We start from the raw sequence: 17,275 nt of genomic DNA, 5'->3' as shown, positions 1-17,275 counted from the left end.
TATGACCACTTGGTCATATGTGATAATTATTACATATTTAATTACGATTTCCTGAAATTTGCCCTGAGAATTTTTTCTAGTTTTTGTTTTATTCGTGCGATTTCCATGAAAGAACCATTTTCTTTGATATTATTACTGTTACTCGCGATGATTACAGTATGTTCGTTAATGGATCAAAACTGCATTTTATATTCATTAAATTGCTTGCGAATTACTTGAGAGACGTCCCTTTGATGGGAATTGAGTCGCGATCAGTTCCCACAATAAACTACCGCTACTCGCTGCAGTCACCATTTTCATTATCCCCAATCCATCTATTTCGTTGACCAAGTGGTCATATTCGCGCACAGTCGATAGTAATGCGGCTGCAACTCATTCGCATGTCCCTTATATGTAATAGATACCGGGTGTCAATTACATATTGAACTCTACATCGAGCACTTTAACAAAAGCCATTGTGTAATATAATACGTCAACATAAAATAGCACAGGAAATAATTAAACCAAGTTTTTCGTTTTATTTTTTTCCATTATTATTTATTATTTTTTATGAAAAGAGTACTTGTAAGATATTATATATACATATAATCTCTTATTAAGATACATATAATTTATTTTCCTTAATGAATAGAATGAAAGGAAATATAGGAAAAGATACAATAACGATACTTTATTATTTATTCCTGGTTCTTGAATTTTTTAAATATTTAAATTAAAGACCAAAATTCAATTTAATAGATTCTCTTTATTTTTTTATACGAAACGATTTATTAAGATCTTAATCGTCTACGAATCTTCCAAAGAATTCCGGGCATGATGTTTCTGAGACACCGTGTATACATAAAGCGACGATCTTGATTTGGAAAGCACGCGTGTCGCTGCACGTGTGAGCGGAGCTTCCGGCGAGCGTCGCCGGCTTTTTAAAAGCCCGTTGCACGCGTGGCCGTGTGCAGTCGCGTATGGGGGTCCCGCGGGTTCCCACGGCGGATGTGCACCGAGGTACGTGCACCCACGGGGAACGGGCGTCGTCGTTAACAGAACCATTCGGTCACATGCCATGGGGTTGCCGACCCAGCGGCGACTCATTCTTCACGCCCTCGTGCACACACGACACACGCCGTCGCCGCCGCCGTTCTGACTTATGCCGTCCTAGATGCAGGTGGTCGAACGAAAAGGGCGTCTCATGCCCGACGTGTATAATACGCCTGCAGATATCTCGTCCTGTATCATCCGCGAGAAATACGAAGAACGCCGAGAGTGAGAGAGAGGGAGGAAATAATTTCTATATTCTTTTTTATTATTACTAGTGAAAAACATGGTTCTAGCTATTAAAATTTTTTCTTTTTCCGAGGAGTTCTGTGCTATTTATATTGTTATTTGGCGTATTGCGAAGAGGTCTCGACGATTGAAAATCCTTTAGATTTAGAAATGAAAAAGTTCTAGCTATTAAAATTTTTTCTTTTTCCGAGGAGTTCTGTGCTATTTATATTGTTATTTGGCATATTGCGAAGAGGTCTCGACGATTGAAAATCCTTTAGATTTAGAAATGAAAAAGTTCTAGCTATTAAAATTTTTTCTTTTTCCGAGGAGTTCTGTGCTATTTATATTGTTATTTGGCATATTGCGAAGAGGTCTCGACGATTGAAAATCCTTTAGATTTAGAAATGAAAAAGTTCTAGCTATTAAAATTTTTTCTTTTTCCGAGGAGTTCTGTGCTATTTATATTGTTATTTGGCGTATTGCGAAGAGGTCTCGACGATTGAAAATCCTTTAGATTTAGAAATGAAAAAGTTCTAGCCATTACAATTTTTTTCTTTTTCCGAGGAGTTCTGTGCTATTTATATTGTTATTTGGCATATTGCGTCTCGACGATTGAAAATTCTTTAGATTTAGAAATGAAAAAGTTCTAGCCATTAAAATTTTTTTCTTTTTCCAAGGAGTTCTGTGCTATGTATATTGTTATCAATATAACACAGGCGCGCGCTATTTTATTTTTCAATATTAATAATGTTTTCGAATAATAATATCTTATATCTATTATTTATTATATGCACAATTATCACACTCTACCAAATTGTTAACCTCCACGCGAAGACAGTCGCGCGATGGTAATCTAAACTGAACATAACGCACAACGCGAATCGAGATAACCAATCAGCGTCGCGGAAAAGAGGCCTCAACTATTCAATAAAAAAGAACTTCACGAAGTTAACACGCCTCTTTTAGAATAGGATTATTTATTATTTATTAGTTCTACAAACGTGATTTTCCGAGTATTAATTAAAATGAGATGACAATATTGAAATAGCGAATTCATAACGATTAATTGAAATTGATGAATTGCAAATTAATAAAGTTACAATAAGAAAAGTTATAATAAAATAAGAGAAAATGAAAATTAATAAACATGATGAGAGAAGAATGAGAATTAGCAAATGATTGATTTTTGGATGATACTTTTCGCAATTGCGTGAACACGTATTTGTATTTTTTAAAACAATTAGTTGACATCGCGACACTTACGGATCGTCGATGGAAAGGAAAATTTTGAGCTGTTTCTTACCATATTTGTCCACGCATGATCGAATTCCGCGGTTGGAGCAAAATTGAGAGACCGCTTCGAGACAATACTCATTCGTGCACGATGGGGAGCAATCGCGCTCGGAAAGAGAGTATTTCCGTCGGTTTCCCACATCCGGTCTCTACGATCCCGCAAGTGGGCAGATCGGTTGCTCGGTAATTAACGACACACGCCACATCCACGATTCAGTAAATCCAGCCGAGTGTATCAATTTTGATCTTCCGATGATACAGCTTGTTCGCGAGCGTATACACAATCTTTTGAGCATTATTTAAAAAATATACGAATATAATTCCCACAAAGAAATCACGTGACGCCAGCGGTGAAGTGCTAGCACATCGTGATTTATTACAGAACAAAGTATTTCCGAACAATCGTTTAAGTCCTTCAAGTCTATTGAACGGAGTCATTAATATCTATCGACATTCGATATGCGTTATTAATGACACGGGTGTTGCGGCGTTACTCTTAATAGAAATCATGTATCCGAACACAAATCTGCTCCTCCGATCGATACGAGGAACGATTTATCACTCGTCGAATATCCAAATCGTTCGATCACAACGCGTACTTAGGACTTAGTATCCAAAATGAAAATACATTTAATTGATTTCGTTGATTGACGAGCATGACTGCCGATCATTCAGGTCGCGTGATACTTTTGAGGCATCGTGTTTAATTAAATCGGGCGCCACGTTCGATTTGACGAAGTAACGAACGGCGAGAAATGATGAACGGATTAAAAAGCTTCTATTGACGAATCAGTAGCATAATGCGATTTATCATATTAATATCTCCAAAAAGAAACCTTGTGATTCCCGCGCATCTTTCCCTCCGTTCCTATCAATTATTTCTATCTCTTAAGCATCTTCAATCGAGCAATTTGCAAACTGAAATTCGGTACCTGGCAGCATTCTGATTGCTCTAGCGCAACTAGGAAGCGTTTCTCTAGCGGCCAGATTTATCATCGGACTAGATTGCAGCTCGATGCAGCGATTCGGTCGCGCAATGCACGCGCAAGGGTGGAACGCGACCGAACGGCGATCGCACGGCGCAAACACCGTTCCAACTCACGCACGGATACGATCTCGCGCATATGCGAACAGCAACGTCCTCGGCCACGGTCGAGCCTCCCTCCTCGGTGTAAGCCGGCTACGCCATTAAGCTGGAATTCAGGTGTATTAACGATGCCGGAGCCGCGCGAGCGAGCGAGCGAGCGAGCAAACGAACGAACGCGGCAGGTACGTAGCGACCACCCGTAGGCACCCGGTAGCACGTTAATGGCAACGCCACGGCGGAATCGTTCGTTAGAGGGATTTTATTTTGCCTATCTTACGCTTAGCTCGCGCTCCGAGATACACGACGTTAACTGCAGCACGGCGCGACACGGTACCAGTACCTCGGCTAACTCTTGGGAAAAGGGCGCAATTGTGTACACGATTGCGTTCGTATCTGGGGAATGAGGGGATCAGAATTGTCACAAGTTTGGCTGCTGATGAGATCGAGCGATTGCGAGAGACTTATCTGAGAGACCTACCACGATATTTTGAAAAATGATTATTTATTCGGGGTTATTAGCGTTTCATTAATCACCGCATTAACGAGTTCCTTCCAACTAGGTCTCGTGTTTCGAACCTGATGGTGATGTTGATTGCTTCGTTCTTGTCAATAAACTCGAGCGGAAAAGTCTTTTACTGCGATACTTTGAGAAGGAGATTATCATGTTTTTCTTAATTGGAGTACGTTTGAAACTGTACGAAAACGATGCTTGTCTGATCATACTCTTTTCCGCATGCAAATGTGCGCAGGCGGAAACTGTACAGCGACGCGACTACATCCTGCGAGAACATCAGCAAAACAGGCGCCGAGTCTTTACGTTCTTATTCGAGTTGTGCGCTAAGCGGCGTCCTGGTTATCGAGAATTCCAACGGCAGAAGTTGCGCAGGTGTTATGGGCGAACAAGGACCAATGCATTCATGCATGTAGAGCGAGGATCTTTTAAAAGTTTATTAGATTAGATACTTTGTTTTTTTTTACACAACTTGTCGCGTCAACTAGGCAACGAAGCAAAAAGTTTTCATCAAAACTTGATCTTGATCGAGTTGATATAAATATTAATAAAACACATGTATTACAACATGTACACATTTATTACATCGTATTTTTGCTATGCGTGTTTCAGGTGGTTTTGTCACTTTGATGACGATAATTACGTCAACGTGCCGCGCTTACTGAAGGTCCTGGACAATTATAACCCGCGCGAGGACTGGTATCTGGGCAAGCCCTCTATACCAGCACCCTTGGAGATCGTGAGACAGGATCCGCAGAAACGATCGGTGAGTTTGCAGATACAGCAATTTTTACGCTTTTTTTTGTATACATTTTTTATTCATTCTGATAACTTCTGTATACGATTTACACAACGTAAGTTTCTGATGGACCACCTAGTTCGACATAGATTTACTTGGACCCTAATTACACGCTTCTTCGAAAGCCAACTTATTACGCGCGCCCGCGGTCAACCGAGAGAAAAGGCGTCCCTCGGGATTTATTTAGCGTCGTAACGACTCGACAGTGGCAATTTGAGACAATGATAATAACGAGCGCGCTTTGCCGCCCAGCACGCGAAGACGACGCAAGACACTGAAATCCGGCCGGCTGCCTGTGAAGTTTCAGGCGGTTCTCGCGATGAAATTAAACGCGCCAGCGGCAGAAAAAGCCGGGGACCGAGGAAAGGGTAAAGTGAAGGCGCGAAAGGAAAGGAGCGGGATTAAAGAGTGGCAAAAGAGGGCAGGATCATTCGTGAAGTTTTCTTTCCCCTCGTCCCCTCTCTCTTTTCTCGCCTTTCTTCTGTTCGTGGTCTTTTGCGAAATCGCATTACCAAGCTGCACCATCGCTAACGGGTGGTCTTTTCGAATTTATGCATCCGCGAAGTGGCGGCTTCCGGCGAAGTCGAGGGTGCATACGTCTCGGCATGCGAGGGGTTTAGAATGAAATAAGGATCTAAAGATTGTACCGCTTTCGTGAACGGTTCGTTCAACGGTGAGAGCGAACGCGCGCAAGAGCGTATTTTTTTAACGCTTCCTTGCGGCAGTGGCGTCTTCTTCGTGCAGCAAGTTTCAAGCTACACTCTCGGGCCTTTCGTATAATACTATCTTATCCTGTGTGAGTGTACGATAGGTTTTTATGGATAGATCTCATCCTGAGCTCGCTCCCGTGAAATCCCGATTTTCCTCCGCGGGAAACGCAGTCGTTGCGACCGCGCGCGGTTTACTGTCTTCTCGGATATTCAATCTACGACACGTTTTGCACGCCCCGCTGCACGTGGATTCGTGAAATTGCTCTTGGAGATTCGGCGTATTGCACATAAATCCTTTTTCGTGGCATGCTTTCTCTCGTGAATTTGCGAGCAGTCACTCGGAAGCAAATGTCAAACTTATCGGATGCGATGTCTAACAAAAAATGCTACTATTGTCAAGAAACATGAATTATTGTCAATTATTGAATATTGCATTAAATAATACTTAAAATGTTTTAATGTTTATTTAATCTTTGATACATGTGTATATAATACCATAATTGCGTTATTTTAAAATGGTACAATATTTCTTTGCAATTAAAACCAACTTTTCTTCTCAGAACGACATGAAGATTATTAGGAGATTCCTTCAAGTTCAAACATGCATTTATGAAAAGTTTTATTTTATAATTATTTTATAATTGTCAAATAGTTTCATAATTGTCCAGCTATGGCTCGATTGTGATAAATATTCTCAGTGCGGGACTTATTATATATTACTTAATACGCGCTCGAAGCTACGCGAAGGTTGAATGTGTAATCGTGAAAGCGAACAAAGTGTATGGCAACGTCCTTTCAAGAGACAGCAAGCGGAGAGACTCGCCCGTGCACAATCATCGAATCGATAAAAGCCCGTCTCACGTACTCCTTTAGGAGATACACGATGCGATTCGGATGTCGCCGATATGATCGCCGACGCTCGGCAGCCGACGGTTTAAAGGAAGCCCGCGATCTTATCACGTCGCGGTGTCATGCTATGAGGCCATTAATCCTTTTTCTTCTGCCGAGACGAGAAATGAAAATGGAGAGCCGTCGCCGTGACGTCGCTCACGAGACAGGTCGAGAAGACAGGCCGATATCTCCAGGAAAAGACATTCCAGAACACGCGCGTCATCCACTTCAGAAATTGATAACCGTTTTAATTCACCTGTTGCGGGAAATTTAAAATGTCTGCCTTCCTTTGTTTCTTTCCGCGCCATTTTCGCAATTTATTTATTTCGCGCCGAGTCAATTTTTAAGCGATTGTTCTTTTCTCTTATGCTCATGGGATTTGCATCCCCCTAAGAGCAAAACGAGATACGCATATTAGAAAAGTTGCTTCCCGCTGCTTCCTTCTTTCATCGCTGAAAAGAAGGCGCACTGCCCGGGGGGCGGAGAATAGATAAAGACAAGCGGGATTCTCGAGATGAAACGATAAATCTTGCAGGGCCCGTAGGATCCGTTCCTCCTTCTGAGATTAACCGCTTCTTATAAGGTCCGATCGAAGCCATTCATCAAGCTTTCTTGATATCTCTTTCCCTGATTTCTCTCTCTCTGCCGCTCGTTAAAGTCTAATCATAGTACGATTCTCTCCCTTTTTGCCAATCGCGAACTTCGCGCGATCTACAGTTGCCGATAATCGATCGGACCTTTCACTACTGAGTAGACTACTGCGCTTGCAAGGTTCGAACATGAAAAGGAAACGAGATTTAGATCTCTGATTTATTGAGCGGTTTGCTCATTTAGAAATGTACCATGTGGCAATGCAGTTTCAGAATTTTTTATTCAAAGTCATGTACAAAGTTATCATACATAAATCTCTAAATTATAATTTTAATGTCTTTGATATTTTTGATGAATTTGAGAAAAATGGCTTTTTTGTCTTTTTCCATGTCTAATATCTAACAGCGTTTGAATGTAATTTAAAAAATTTCTTTTAAAACTTTATTAAACAATCCCATTTCTGTTAAAAGAAAGTTGTAGTGAAAGTTTATGCAAAGATAATCGAGATCGGTCAATCTGTTTCTCAACCGAGAATAAATCACGGAAACGCCATATGTATCTGTGGTCTATGATTTACGGAGGTCCATATGATCTATAAAAAAAACGTTGACGTACAAATCCAATGTGAGTGTTCGAGGAAAGCCTCTTACGCGCTTATCCGGCTGTCGAAATCATTTTTCACGGTGTTATTTTACATGGGGCCGTCGTCGTGAGATCCGGTCCGACAACTACGACGGGACCGATGCCAGTCATACAGCGAACTCGTTACCGGTCAGGGAGAGATACACGAAACTCGATTGATCGTACTGCACGTGCATGTTAGCGTATCGATCGTCGCATGGTAACCCACTTAAGGTGATGCGGTGTCCATGCGAAATTTAAATTAGCCGATACACTTCGACACGCTCCCCTGGCAGCACTTAATCCATTAAGTGCACCGGCAAAAATCGCTCCAAGTACAAGATTTTCTTAAGCGCCGCCGCTGAGCGGGGGATTTGTTGAAAAGTGCTCGAGAGCTGACAAATCTATCGAGCGTTCTTTTCTCTCTTGAAAACATGTAGATCTCATTACATCGCTTATTTTATCTTAATATGACCATACGATTATGAGGCAAATCTTGTCATATGCGTTTATTGTGGGATTTACATAAGGTGACAGACGCAAAACCATTGCTCCGATCATTTTATTCCAATTTTATCACGCAGCTATTTTGCACAGTATGTTCTGCACGGTGAATGGACATTGTTCGGTCCGCGCGGTGCGTATAAAAGGTTCCTGAGTCGATCTCGGACGTTTTTCTGCCCTCTACGTGGTCCTCTTTCTTTGCGGTCCTCTTCATTCAGCCTTCTTACGATCCGGTCGGACCAGTATCGTGTGCACGAAATCTCTTGAAAGTCGATCGACCGTGGTTCCCGTGAGCACAAGTATCGATAACATGCATGCTAACCCATTTAAATTTTTTTGGCCACGATACGAAAATCATTTTCGTGCAAATGATATCGCTGCGATATTAATTAAAATAAAAATCGTTCCTGATTATTCCGTCCTCATGCCAGGCACGACTTGTTCCGCCCTTTAATTAGGCAGAATGCAGCTCTTGCCCCTTAATCTTTTATTCATTTCATAAAAAGGAAATTTGCATGTAAGAAAAATGCCACCGAGCTGCGTGACTTAAAAATGCTCGTTAATTTCATCATAAACTAGTTTCTCAGCGTTCGCAAATATTAATTATGCAAACGTCTTCCTAAATATTTCTCCCTAAAAAAATATATCAAAAAATCGATCAAACAAATGTACGACAAGATTGATTCTATCGCGACATGAACTTTCCTCGAAGCTGGCAAGAGTCTGCTGTGGACACAAAATTTCGGCACATCGTTATCTGCCCGAAAATCTCCCTCACTACAGAAATTAATCTATAACAGCGGTTTCTGGATTTTCGAGAAGATCGGCCGGTTTCGTCAGGCGCTTTTCCCCGCGCCACGTAGATGCCTTCTGCTCGTCCTTATCTCGGGTGCAAATCGCGATCCGTAGACCCGTAGCGGGCTTCTCCGCACTCGTATGTACCTATGACTGTAATACATACACGCCGGGTGAAAGGTGGTTACGCCGGACGAAGCACGCCAGACCAGAGAGTACTTATATCCGTTGGCTATGGTACCGGCCGCCTTCATGCCGGCTTCGTCCTTCGTCCGGGGCCGACGAGCGCAGCTATCTCTCCCGACCGACCCCCCATGGGTGTGGTACCATCTTCCAACGGAGATTATGGTCTCCGCCGTGGACGTTGCTCCCCGCGGGCTCCGCGTACTCGTATATTATATTTGCCCGAGAAATCCCCGGGCTCGCCTCGGTGCACACACGTGTGCACTCACCGTGTGCCCGAAAAGAATCGGCTCGTTACTGCCCCAGCAACTGGAGCGCACCGCTGCGCTCCTTCACGTGGACGGTGCTGCATTTAAAAGATGCGACCGCGAATAAATGACGGCAGGGATAGTGTCTACTGCGGATGAGTCGTGCATGGCAGCGCGATTCGCGCAAGTCAGCGTTTCAAATTTCTCTACGTATGGGGCGGAATTTTTGGACACCCCGTAGCACACGTGATACGCATTTAGAGAGCCGCAGGACCATCGACCGCAGGAAGCCAAGATTCTCCGCTAATGCCGGGGGTTCATGCGACGGGGTGAGTCGTTAAGATCCTCCGTGCGTAAATTTTTAGCCAGCTAACCGATTTTCGAGTCGATCAAGTTAAACATTTGCGCGAGTGTCCTGTAATATGGGGTGCGAGAACGTTCCAATCGATGAACGCGCTCGTGGAGTTTCCCGAAGCGCTCGAATTTTTATCAGCACATTTTCGACATTGAAAGTATTTCCCGCGGAAGTGTTTCTCGCTGATTCGGCCCGCCGATGTCATCCCTCCGCGAGACAGCAGATTCATTTCCGTGCGCGATTTGCTTGCGTCGCGAAGCGCTACGGTCAGGTACAATTAATGTCCACGAATTGACAAATGGTCGAGGCGGCCGATCCGTAAAAGCGTGAGAGCGTGGCAACTAGATGCATGGTTTGTCGAAGGGATAATTAATCCGGGGCTGCCCGGGGCGCGTACGCGCGGGTCGTTAGCTCGGATTCTTTCGGTGGCAGCTCGGGGCGCGATTGCAACGCGCCAGAAACGCGGCTACGGAGGCGTCGTCGTCCCGCCATGGTGAAAGGAGCGGGCCCGTTCACGGTGGATGAATGAGCGTAACGCGTATCCCGCAGATTGATAGGCAAAGTGGAGCTAGGCGGCAGCGCGAACGGGTTGCTAGTTGTAGGTCAATGCTGCGGGGGATAATTTGCTAATCGCACGTTGCCTCGCAACTTCGCGCGAGTCCAACCACCCGGAGGCAGCGACCCATATCGACTTCGAGTCCGCCCTCTCGAGATTTCGCAAGAAACCCATACTCTGGTGACGCACATGCATCGTAGGCAAAACCGTTGATTTGATTGGACTTCCTTCATGGAACATTGATTTCTACTTAAAATTCTTCTGGCAACTTCGAAGCTGGAGTTTCAGCTTTCTCTCTTGCCTTGGGAAATATTGTATCGCTCGCTACTTGTAGATTGTATAGTACCTATATATAATATCTTTTATATACAGGGTGTTTCCTAAGTAAGTAGACAAACTTAAAGAGGATATTCCTTGGCTTATTTTAAGAAGAAAAGGTCATATAAACATATGTCCTAAACTGCTTTGTTTTCCAAAAAAAGTACATCACTGTTTTCGTTCACTTTTCGGATAGCGTGCTTTTGCAGTACGAGTCAACAGCGGTGGGGATGGAGTGGGGATGGTCAATTTTTGAACAGGAAGTTTGCCAATCGATGGATCGGTCGAGGTACTCAAAGACCAAACCATTTATGGCCTGCAAGATCCCCAGACTTAAATCCAGTAGATTTTTTTCTATGGGGACAGCTTAAATCTTTAATTTACGCTACACCTATTCAAAATGAAGAAGATCTCAGAAATCGCATAATAGATGGATGTGAAAGAATACGTAACACTCCAGGTATTTTTGAGCGTGTACGTCAATCAATGGAAAGGAGAGTTGAGGCGTGTATCATGGCTGCAGGTGGACATTTTCAGCAGTTACTGTGATATTATTTTTCTTTTTAGTTACTATTTTCTTTTTCGTTATAATTTTTCTTTTTGGTTACTATTGTTTTTCATTTGTTTCATTTGCAATAACACAAACTGTTCTATAATAAACGAAAAGTGAACGAAAACAGTGATGTACTTTTTTTTGGAAAACAAAGCAGTTTAGGACATATGTTTATATGACCTTTTCTTCTTAAAATAAGCCAAGGAATATCCTCCTTAAGTTTATCTACTTACTTAGGAAACACCCTGTATATTCCGGTTATATTCATAGAGTTATGTAAATGTATATTTCAATTTCTCCGAATAAATTGTAAATTGCTTAATCTTCTTTCACCGATCTTTCGCTCGCATCTCCGTTACTGTACTTTTTAGCAGCATTCTTAGCTGCCTCTCTTAAAATGCGCTCTATATTTATTAGGATCGTCAGACGTTCATGACATAAGTAATCGAAGTTTTTACCGTTGCAATTATTTTATTGTATCACGTGCGCGCGTATCTTTTTGCCAGCTCCTAGTTCATGTAGCGGTTCAATTATTCGCGCCAAGATAGAGACTCTCGTGAGGCACGCCCCGTTACAATGGAGTCGATCGTCCCGAAGAGCGATTAATCCGCCTGGAGGCGAGGATCGACGTACCGTCGGTGGTCGTTACTTTACATTTTCCCCGGCGGCGTCGTAATTGCGCCCGCAGGAGCGCGATATCGCGCGCACCACGCCTCTAGGTGAAAGGGTGAGCAGCGTGCGGGCGTACCGATGTGGCGCGGTGCGGTGCGGTGCGGTGTTATGGTGGTGAAAAAGAGGCATGGGCACAGGAATAGAAAGGCAGGCAAGCGAGGGAGCAAAGCGAGCAAGCGTACGGGCGGGCAGGCAGGCAGGCAGGCAGCTCGAGCTCTTCGTCGTCTTGCGTCGTGCATGGAGGCTGGAAATCGAGCCGTGCACGAGACGGTCATTTTAGTCGGACGGTAGGCCGATCCACCCAGGGGATAACCTACCGATGAACCGTAAACCAGGAACTTATTACCGGGCTGTATACCGCACGGACGCTTTATTATTACGACTACCAGTATATAGTAGAGCCGGTGAGAGAGCCGTTCCGCCAAGCCGAGCTGTTAGATCTCGGAGCGAAGCCACTATCACGCTCGCGCCTATCCCTAATATCTCTCCGCGACTCCGCTCGTTTATAACGTCGTTGTCATTAGAAGACCTTGTAAGCGCCGCGAGTTTTACAGGCGACTGGGGAAGTTATGCTTCCCCGGTCGTATCATCGACTTTGGTGGACCCGACTAAGGGCTTTCTGGAAGTACAGATCAGGGACGAACACGATGTATAATATAACACCGCGTTGGAGAGTCCGCGACAGAGTACGTCAAAGTATGCGGGGATGTAACGGAACGTCGTGAAACGCTTCCGGGGAACGACGGTGCTTAGCACTCTCTGACGTTAATCTGGAGATCTTCGGCATTCCGCGGTCGCTCCATTACTTCGATGTAATTTCGCTTACTTTGCATGCTTGCGGAATTCGTCTCGAACCTTAGCTGGAAACGTCGCGTGAAGCCGCGCGGACAAATCTTCAGGAATTTCAGGCTATTATTACAAAATGGCAGTTTGAAAAACCGCGTTCATTCATAGTTTACGATCGCTTCGTCCAGAGGGAGGCTCGCAATGTGGAACGCGGTTTTATCGCCGCGATTAACCCCGTTTCAATTATCTACGGGCAGAAGCGTGCGTATATGCGCTTCTCTCGCGGCATGTCCTTCTTGCTCGCGTTATTATCTCCGACTCGAGAAGCATCAGGCTGAAACTCGTGAGCTTGCGACTGGAACCGCCGTCACGTTATTGACGAAGAAACGCGAGGCGGAAAGTCGTTCCGCCGCGTCTGCTAGGAAACGGCCATCTCCGCCTCGCGTTTATTGCGTTCTCGCGTAATCATCCTCGCTCGGGCTATGAGTAATAACAGTTGTCGATTCATGTTTCTTTGCGTAATCACGTGTCTCCGTCCGCGGTACTGATTTTTCCGCGGGCGATGCGCATCGCGATCGTATCGGCACCGTCTCCTTTTTCAAATCAGCGTTCATGCTTACGAAAACGGAACACTGGTATCACGTCGACGGACGTACCATAATTTTCGCTCGTAATTTAAATTACACTTACAATTAAGCCCGTAATAAATTCATCGTTCACCTGCAACGCTCGCTCTCTGGCCTGCGGTTAATTACTGCTGGGGGTCTCAAGCGTTTCGACACGGGCCTTTTTTAGCTGTAGCTCCCCGGCACCAGTCACTTTATAATTCGCGTCGCTTCGCTTTTTACCCTGACAAACTCACCGCGAAAGTCTGCCAATTAATCGATATTGTCCTCCAAGCGTGAGACGGCGTTTTACCGAATTTTCATTACACCTGATTAACTGATCGTAAGTAGGACAGGATTTAATATTGTTCGGCGATTGTCCGCTAATAGCTTTTATTCGTGGTCGTTTTTGTTGGTCTCTTTTTAGTAGAGTTTTGTATCTTTTTGTGCTGACCAATGTGTTCGGTGCAAACGTTTATCTCGATATGAAAGATAGCAGAGTAATGAAACTCTCTTGATATTCGTAAACGAACAATATTATGTTATATATGACAATATTCTGTAACAACCAGTTATCATGTTATTTGTTGACGGTCAGTTAATTTAATCTTGTTGTATTATACATTACCGTACATTGCGACAAACGAACTGAAATGAATATAAAATAAACAATAGAATAAAGAAAGAACGTGTATACGTGAAAGCTTTATTAAAATTAATTTAGAAATCATGTTTGTGAAATTAAAAGCGATAAAAAAGGAAAAAGATTAATCTCTTGTTATAATAACGAAACATGCGTATCCTTTGTATCCACGAAATATGCGTACGTATGTTTCACGCATAGTGAGAATCAACGTTTCAACTAATGTAGGATGATCTCGCTTGCGGTAAATTTTCCCCGAGATATACGTAGCCGCAATGTTTTCAGCTGCAAAACAAACCGAGGCTCGCGTTACATCACGCGTGCATAAACCTCGCGCATAAAGTGCATCTTGTCCCGTCGTCGGTTATCACGCTAGTCCGCCCACAAACGATGCACCGACGCGGTCAATAACGATGATGCACGATAATAATAATAACAGCGGTAATAACTATAATTATGCGTTATTGTTGCCGCCTATTAGCGTTACCGTTAGCGGGATGCTTCTCCGGGATGCGCCGATACACACACACATATACCTGTCATCTATTATCTAGCAACTGAAACTGACAATTATCGATCTGCTCCCGTTTCGATTATAGAAGGACATATTATAAAGGATTTAAAGGACAGAAGGCGAGATTTTAATTTAAAAAGATTCGAGAATAAGAAGACAGATATCTGGAACGTGTAACAATAATTCGTCAAATAACACGAAATGCATGATTATTATAGAATACGTACGCTAGGCAATTATCGTTGCTTGACCTGCCTTCTCTTAAATATTACAGCCCACTTTAAATATCCTAAAAAAATCAAAGGAATTCCTCGTGTCAAAATTTCTCGTTCATCCGAAAACTATTAAGCCTCTCGTATATCTACCCTCATCAGAGCGTGACTGCGGTTTCTACAGAGAATGTTTTATTAAGAGATGTCATCTCTCTGTGATGGAAGGATCTATATATGCAAATTTCTAAAAGAGATTTGGAAGAGAGATTGAAAGGGCGTTTTTTCGTACGAAGATATTTTGGTTAGCACGGCTGATATAGCTTTTAATTAATCGCAGCAGTACACCTGTCAAAGGTGTATCGTGTGAAAAAATGGATGGTGATATATGCGGCTCTTAACCGCGTCGGTATTGGTCGTATTCGTGACGTTAGATATTGCCTCGGTCCTGGTTGTAATTAACAGGTAGACAGTAACGCAGAATGCCGTAACTCCATAGGGTGTTGACTAGCTTAATAGCCTATCAACGGTGTTTTTCTTTCGTCCGGTATCCGGCTACTCTTCTCGTTTCGTTTCGTTTGAGCGATTTAGATACCAAGCAGTGGGTCGCGCCGTGCGCTGTCGTATATTCAACGGTTTAATGCGACTTCGGTTGGCCGGAAAGGATCCTGTTACCGGACACCCGATTTGGAAATCGACGTTACGTTGCTAATTGACGTCCGTTTAAATATTATAAGGGTGTCCCATTTTATATTTGTCAGTAAAATATTTCGATACGACGTCGTTTCAGAGAAAAATGTTTCAGACAAAAGTTATATGGCTTCGAGGGGGCAAGATGATGATATTCTCAATTTAATTGTAGATGGCGCCACTTTCGAGATTTCATCATGGCGGCCATTTTTTAAAATGGAAGTCGATTTTTCTCTCTAAGTGAAAGTTGTAGCTGATAATGAGAGGAATACAACGGTTTTTTGTTTTTTGAAATTGGACCATTTTTCAGTGAGTTACAGCGTTCCAAAGTATACTGTTTTATAATTTAAGTATACACATAAACCAAATCTTGTATCGAAAAATGTTTCTTACAAAAGTTTTATGACTTCAAGGGGGACATAAGATGCTGCCACTGATTTGACCTCGGGTGCACCTGTCAAGGTTTATGTGAAGGTTAACTTTTTTTTTAATGGATCTCTTTATTTCTCATTATACAGTCTTGTAGCTTACCTCGAGAGCTTTTCAAAACACTATAATAAAGTATTTTTTCGTTAAATATTATTCGAGTTATGAGAACTACAAGTTACAGTACTGCCGGCATTTGCATTACCCAAAGTGTACCGTTCTATCAACTATCCTACTTTTAGCGCTACCCAGGAACAACGGCATGGACGTAGTAGGTTTCTGTTCCCTTCGGGGTGCTTTATTAATGTGAGTCCCCTTGCCTCTTACAATTGGGGTGCTTGTTTAATGTGAGTCCCTTTGCCTCTCACAATTGGGGTGCTTGATTTACTATAAATTTTTCGATACAAGATTTGGTTTATGTGTATACTTAAATTATAAAACAGTATACTTTGGAACGCTGTAACTCACTGAAAAATGGTCCAATTTCAAAAAACAAAAAACCGTTGTATTCCTCTCATTATCAGCTACAACTTTCACTTAGAGAGAAAAATCGACTTCCATTTTAAAAAATGGCCGCCATGATGAAATCTCGAAAGTGGCGCCATCTACAATTAAATTGAGAATATCATCATCTTGCCCCCTCGAAGCCATATAACTTTTGTCTGAAACATTTTTCTCTGAAACGACGTCGTATCGAAATATTTTACTGACAAATATAAAATGGGACACCCTGTACATGTTTTATTCCTAAGTACTATGTATAGATTAAACAGAACTAATAAACTAAATATATGTTTTGGAATCTTTTCTAATAATGAATAGGTATGTTAAAGATATATATATATATATATATATATATATATATATATATCCGTTCCTATTTTGATTACTTTAAATACACCGTCCGCGCCAAAAGTTTCGCGCCCATTCGCGTTCGTTATAACATATCTACCGTTCGGCCGCTCCCGTCATCGCTCGGCCATCGCCGTACCGTCTCGGCCGATTTCGTTTCCTTCCGTGCTTCTTCCCGCACAAGCCTCACTTCTGGCAACGAGTACAAATCAGATTCGTTTAAGTCTTTTATAAGCGGTGGATAAAGTCTATTTGTTAACTGGTTTGTTCGCCAAAGTGTCGCGTGTGAATAAAAGTTGTATAATTAAAAGGAGTATTTCCTTGCCCGCGCCGCTGCCGAAAGAAAAATACCGGAGAGTATCGCGCGGAAGGCACACGCTCGCAACGTCGCCATTTGGTGTACGCAACAAGGTAACATATGTTGAAAGGGTGGCGAGCAGTATTAGTCAGCTTCTTTACTATTTGCTGTTTATGAAAAAGATTTATATTTTTCAAATCAGATAGCGTTTAAATAAGCTACAAACAAGTTTTAGTTTTATTCCTGTTTCTACTTTTTGCGAAATGATTGCAACATAATAAATGAATGCGAGAATGAAAGTGTAT

The 17,275-nt window shown here is 42.8% G+C and overlaps 1 protein-coding gene across 2 annotated transcripts in view; it reads left to right on the top strand.

Moving 5' to 3' along the window:
* Positions 1-17,275, top strand: part of LOC105276314 (fringe glycosyltransferase) — an 87,204-nt gene that overhangs the window by 34,831 nt on the left and 35,098 nt on the right. For both annotated transcript variants that reach the window (XM_011333840.3, XM_026970213.1), the window contains exon 5: positions 4,764-4,917. In XM_011333840.3, the coding sequence (XP_011332142.1) occupies positions 4,764-4,917 (154 nt within the window). The remainder of the gene's footprint in view (positions 1-4,763; positions 4,918-17,275) is intronic.

The sequence above is a fragment of the Ooceraea biroi genome, chromosome 6 (genome assembly GCF_003672135.1).
Source record: "Ooceraea biroi isolate clonal line C1 chromosome 6, Obir_v5.4, whole genome shotgun sequence".
Classification (NCBI taxonomy): domain Eukaryota; kingdom Metazoa; phylum Arthropoda; class Insecta; order Hymenoptera; family Formicidae; genus Ooceraea; species Ooceraea biroi.
This window is presented reverse-complemented; position numbering and strand designations above follow the sequence as displayed.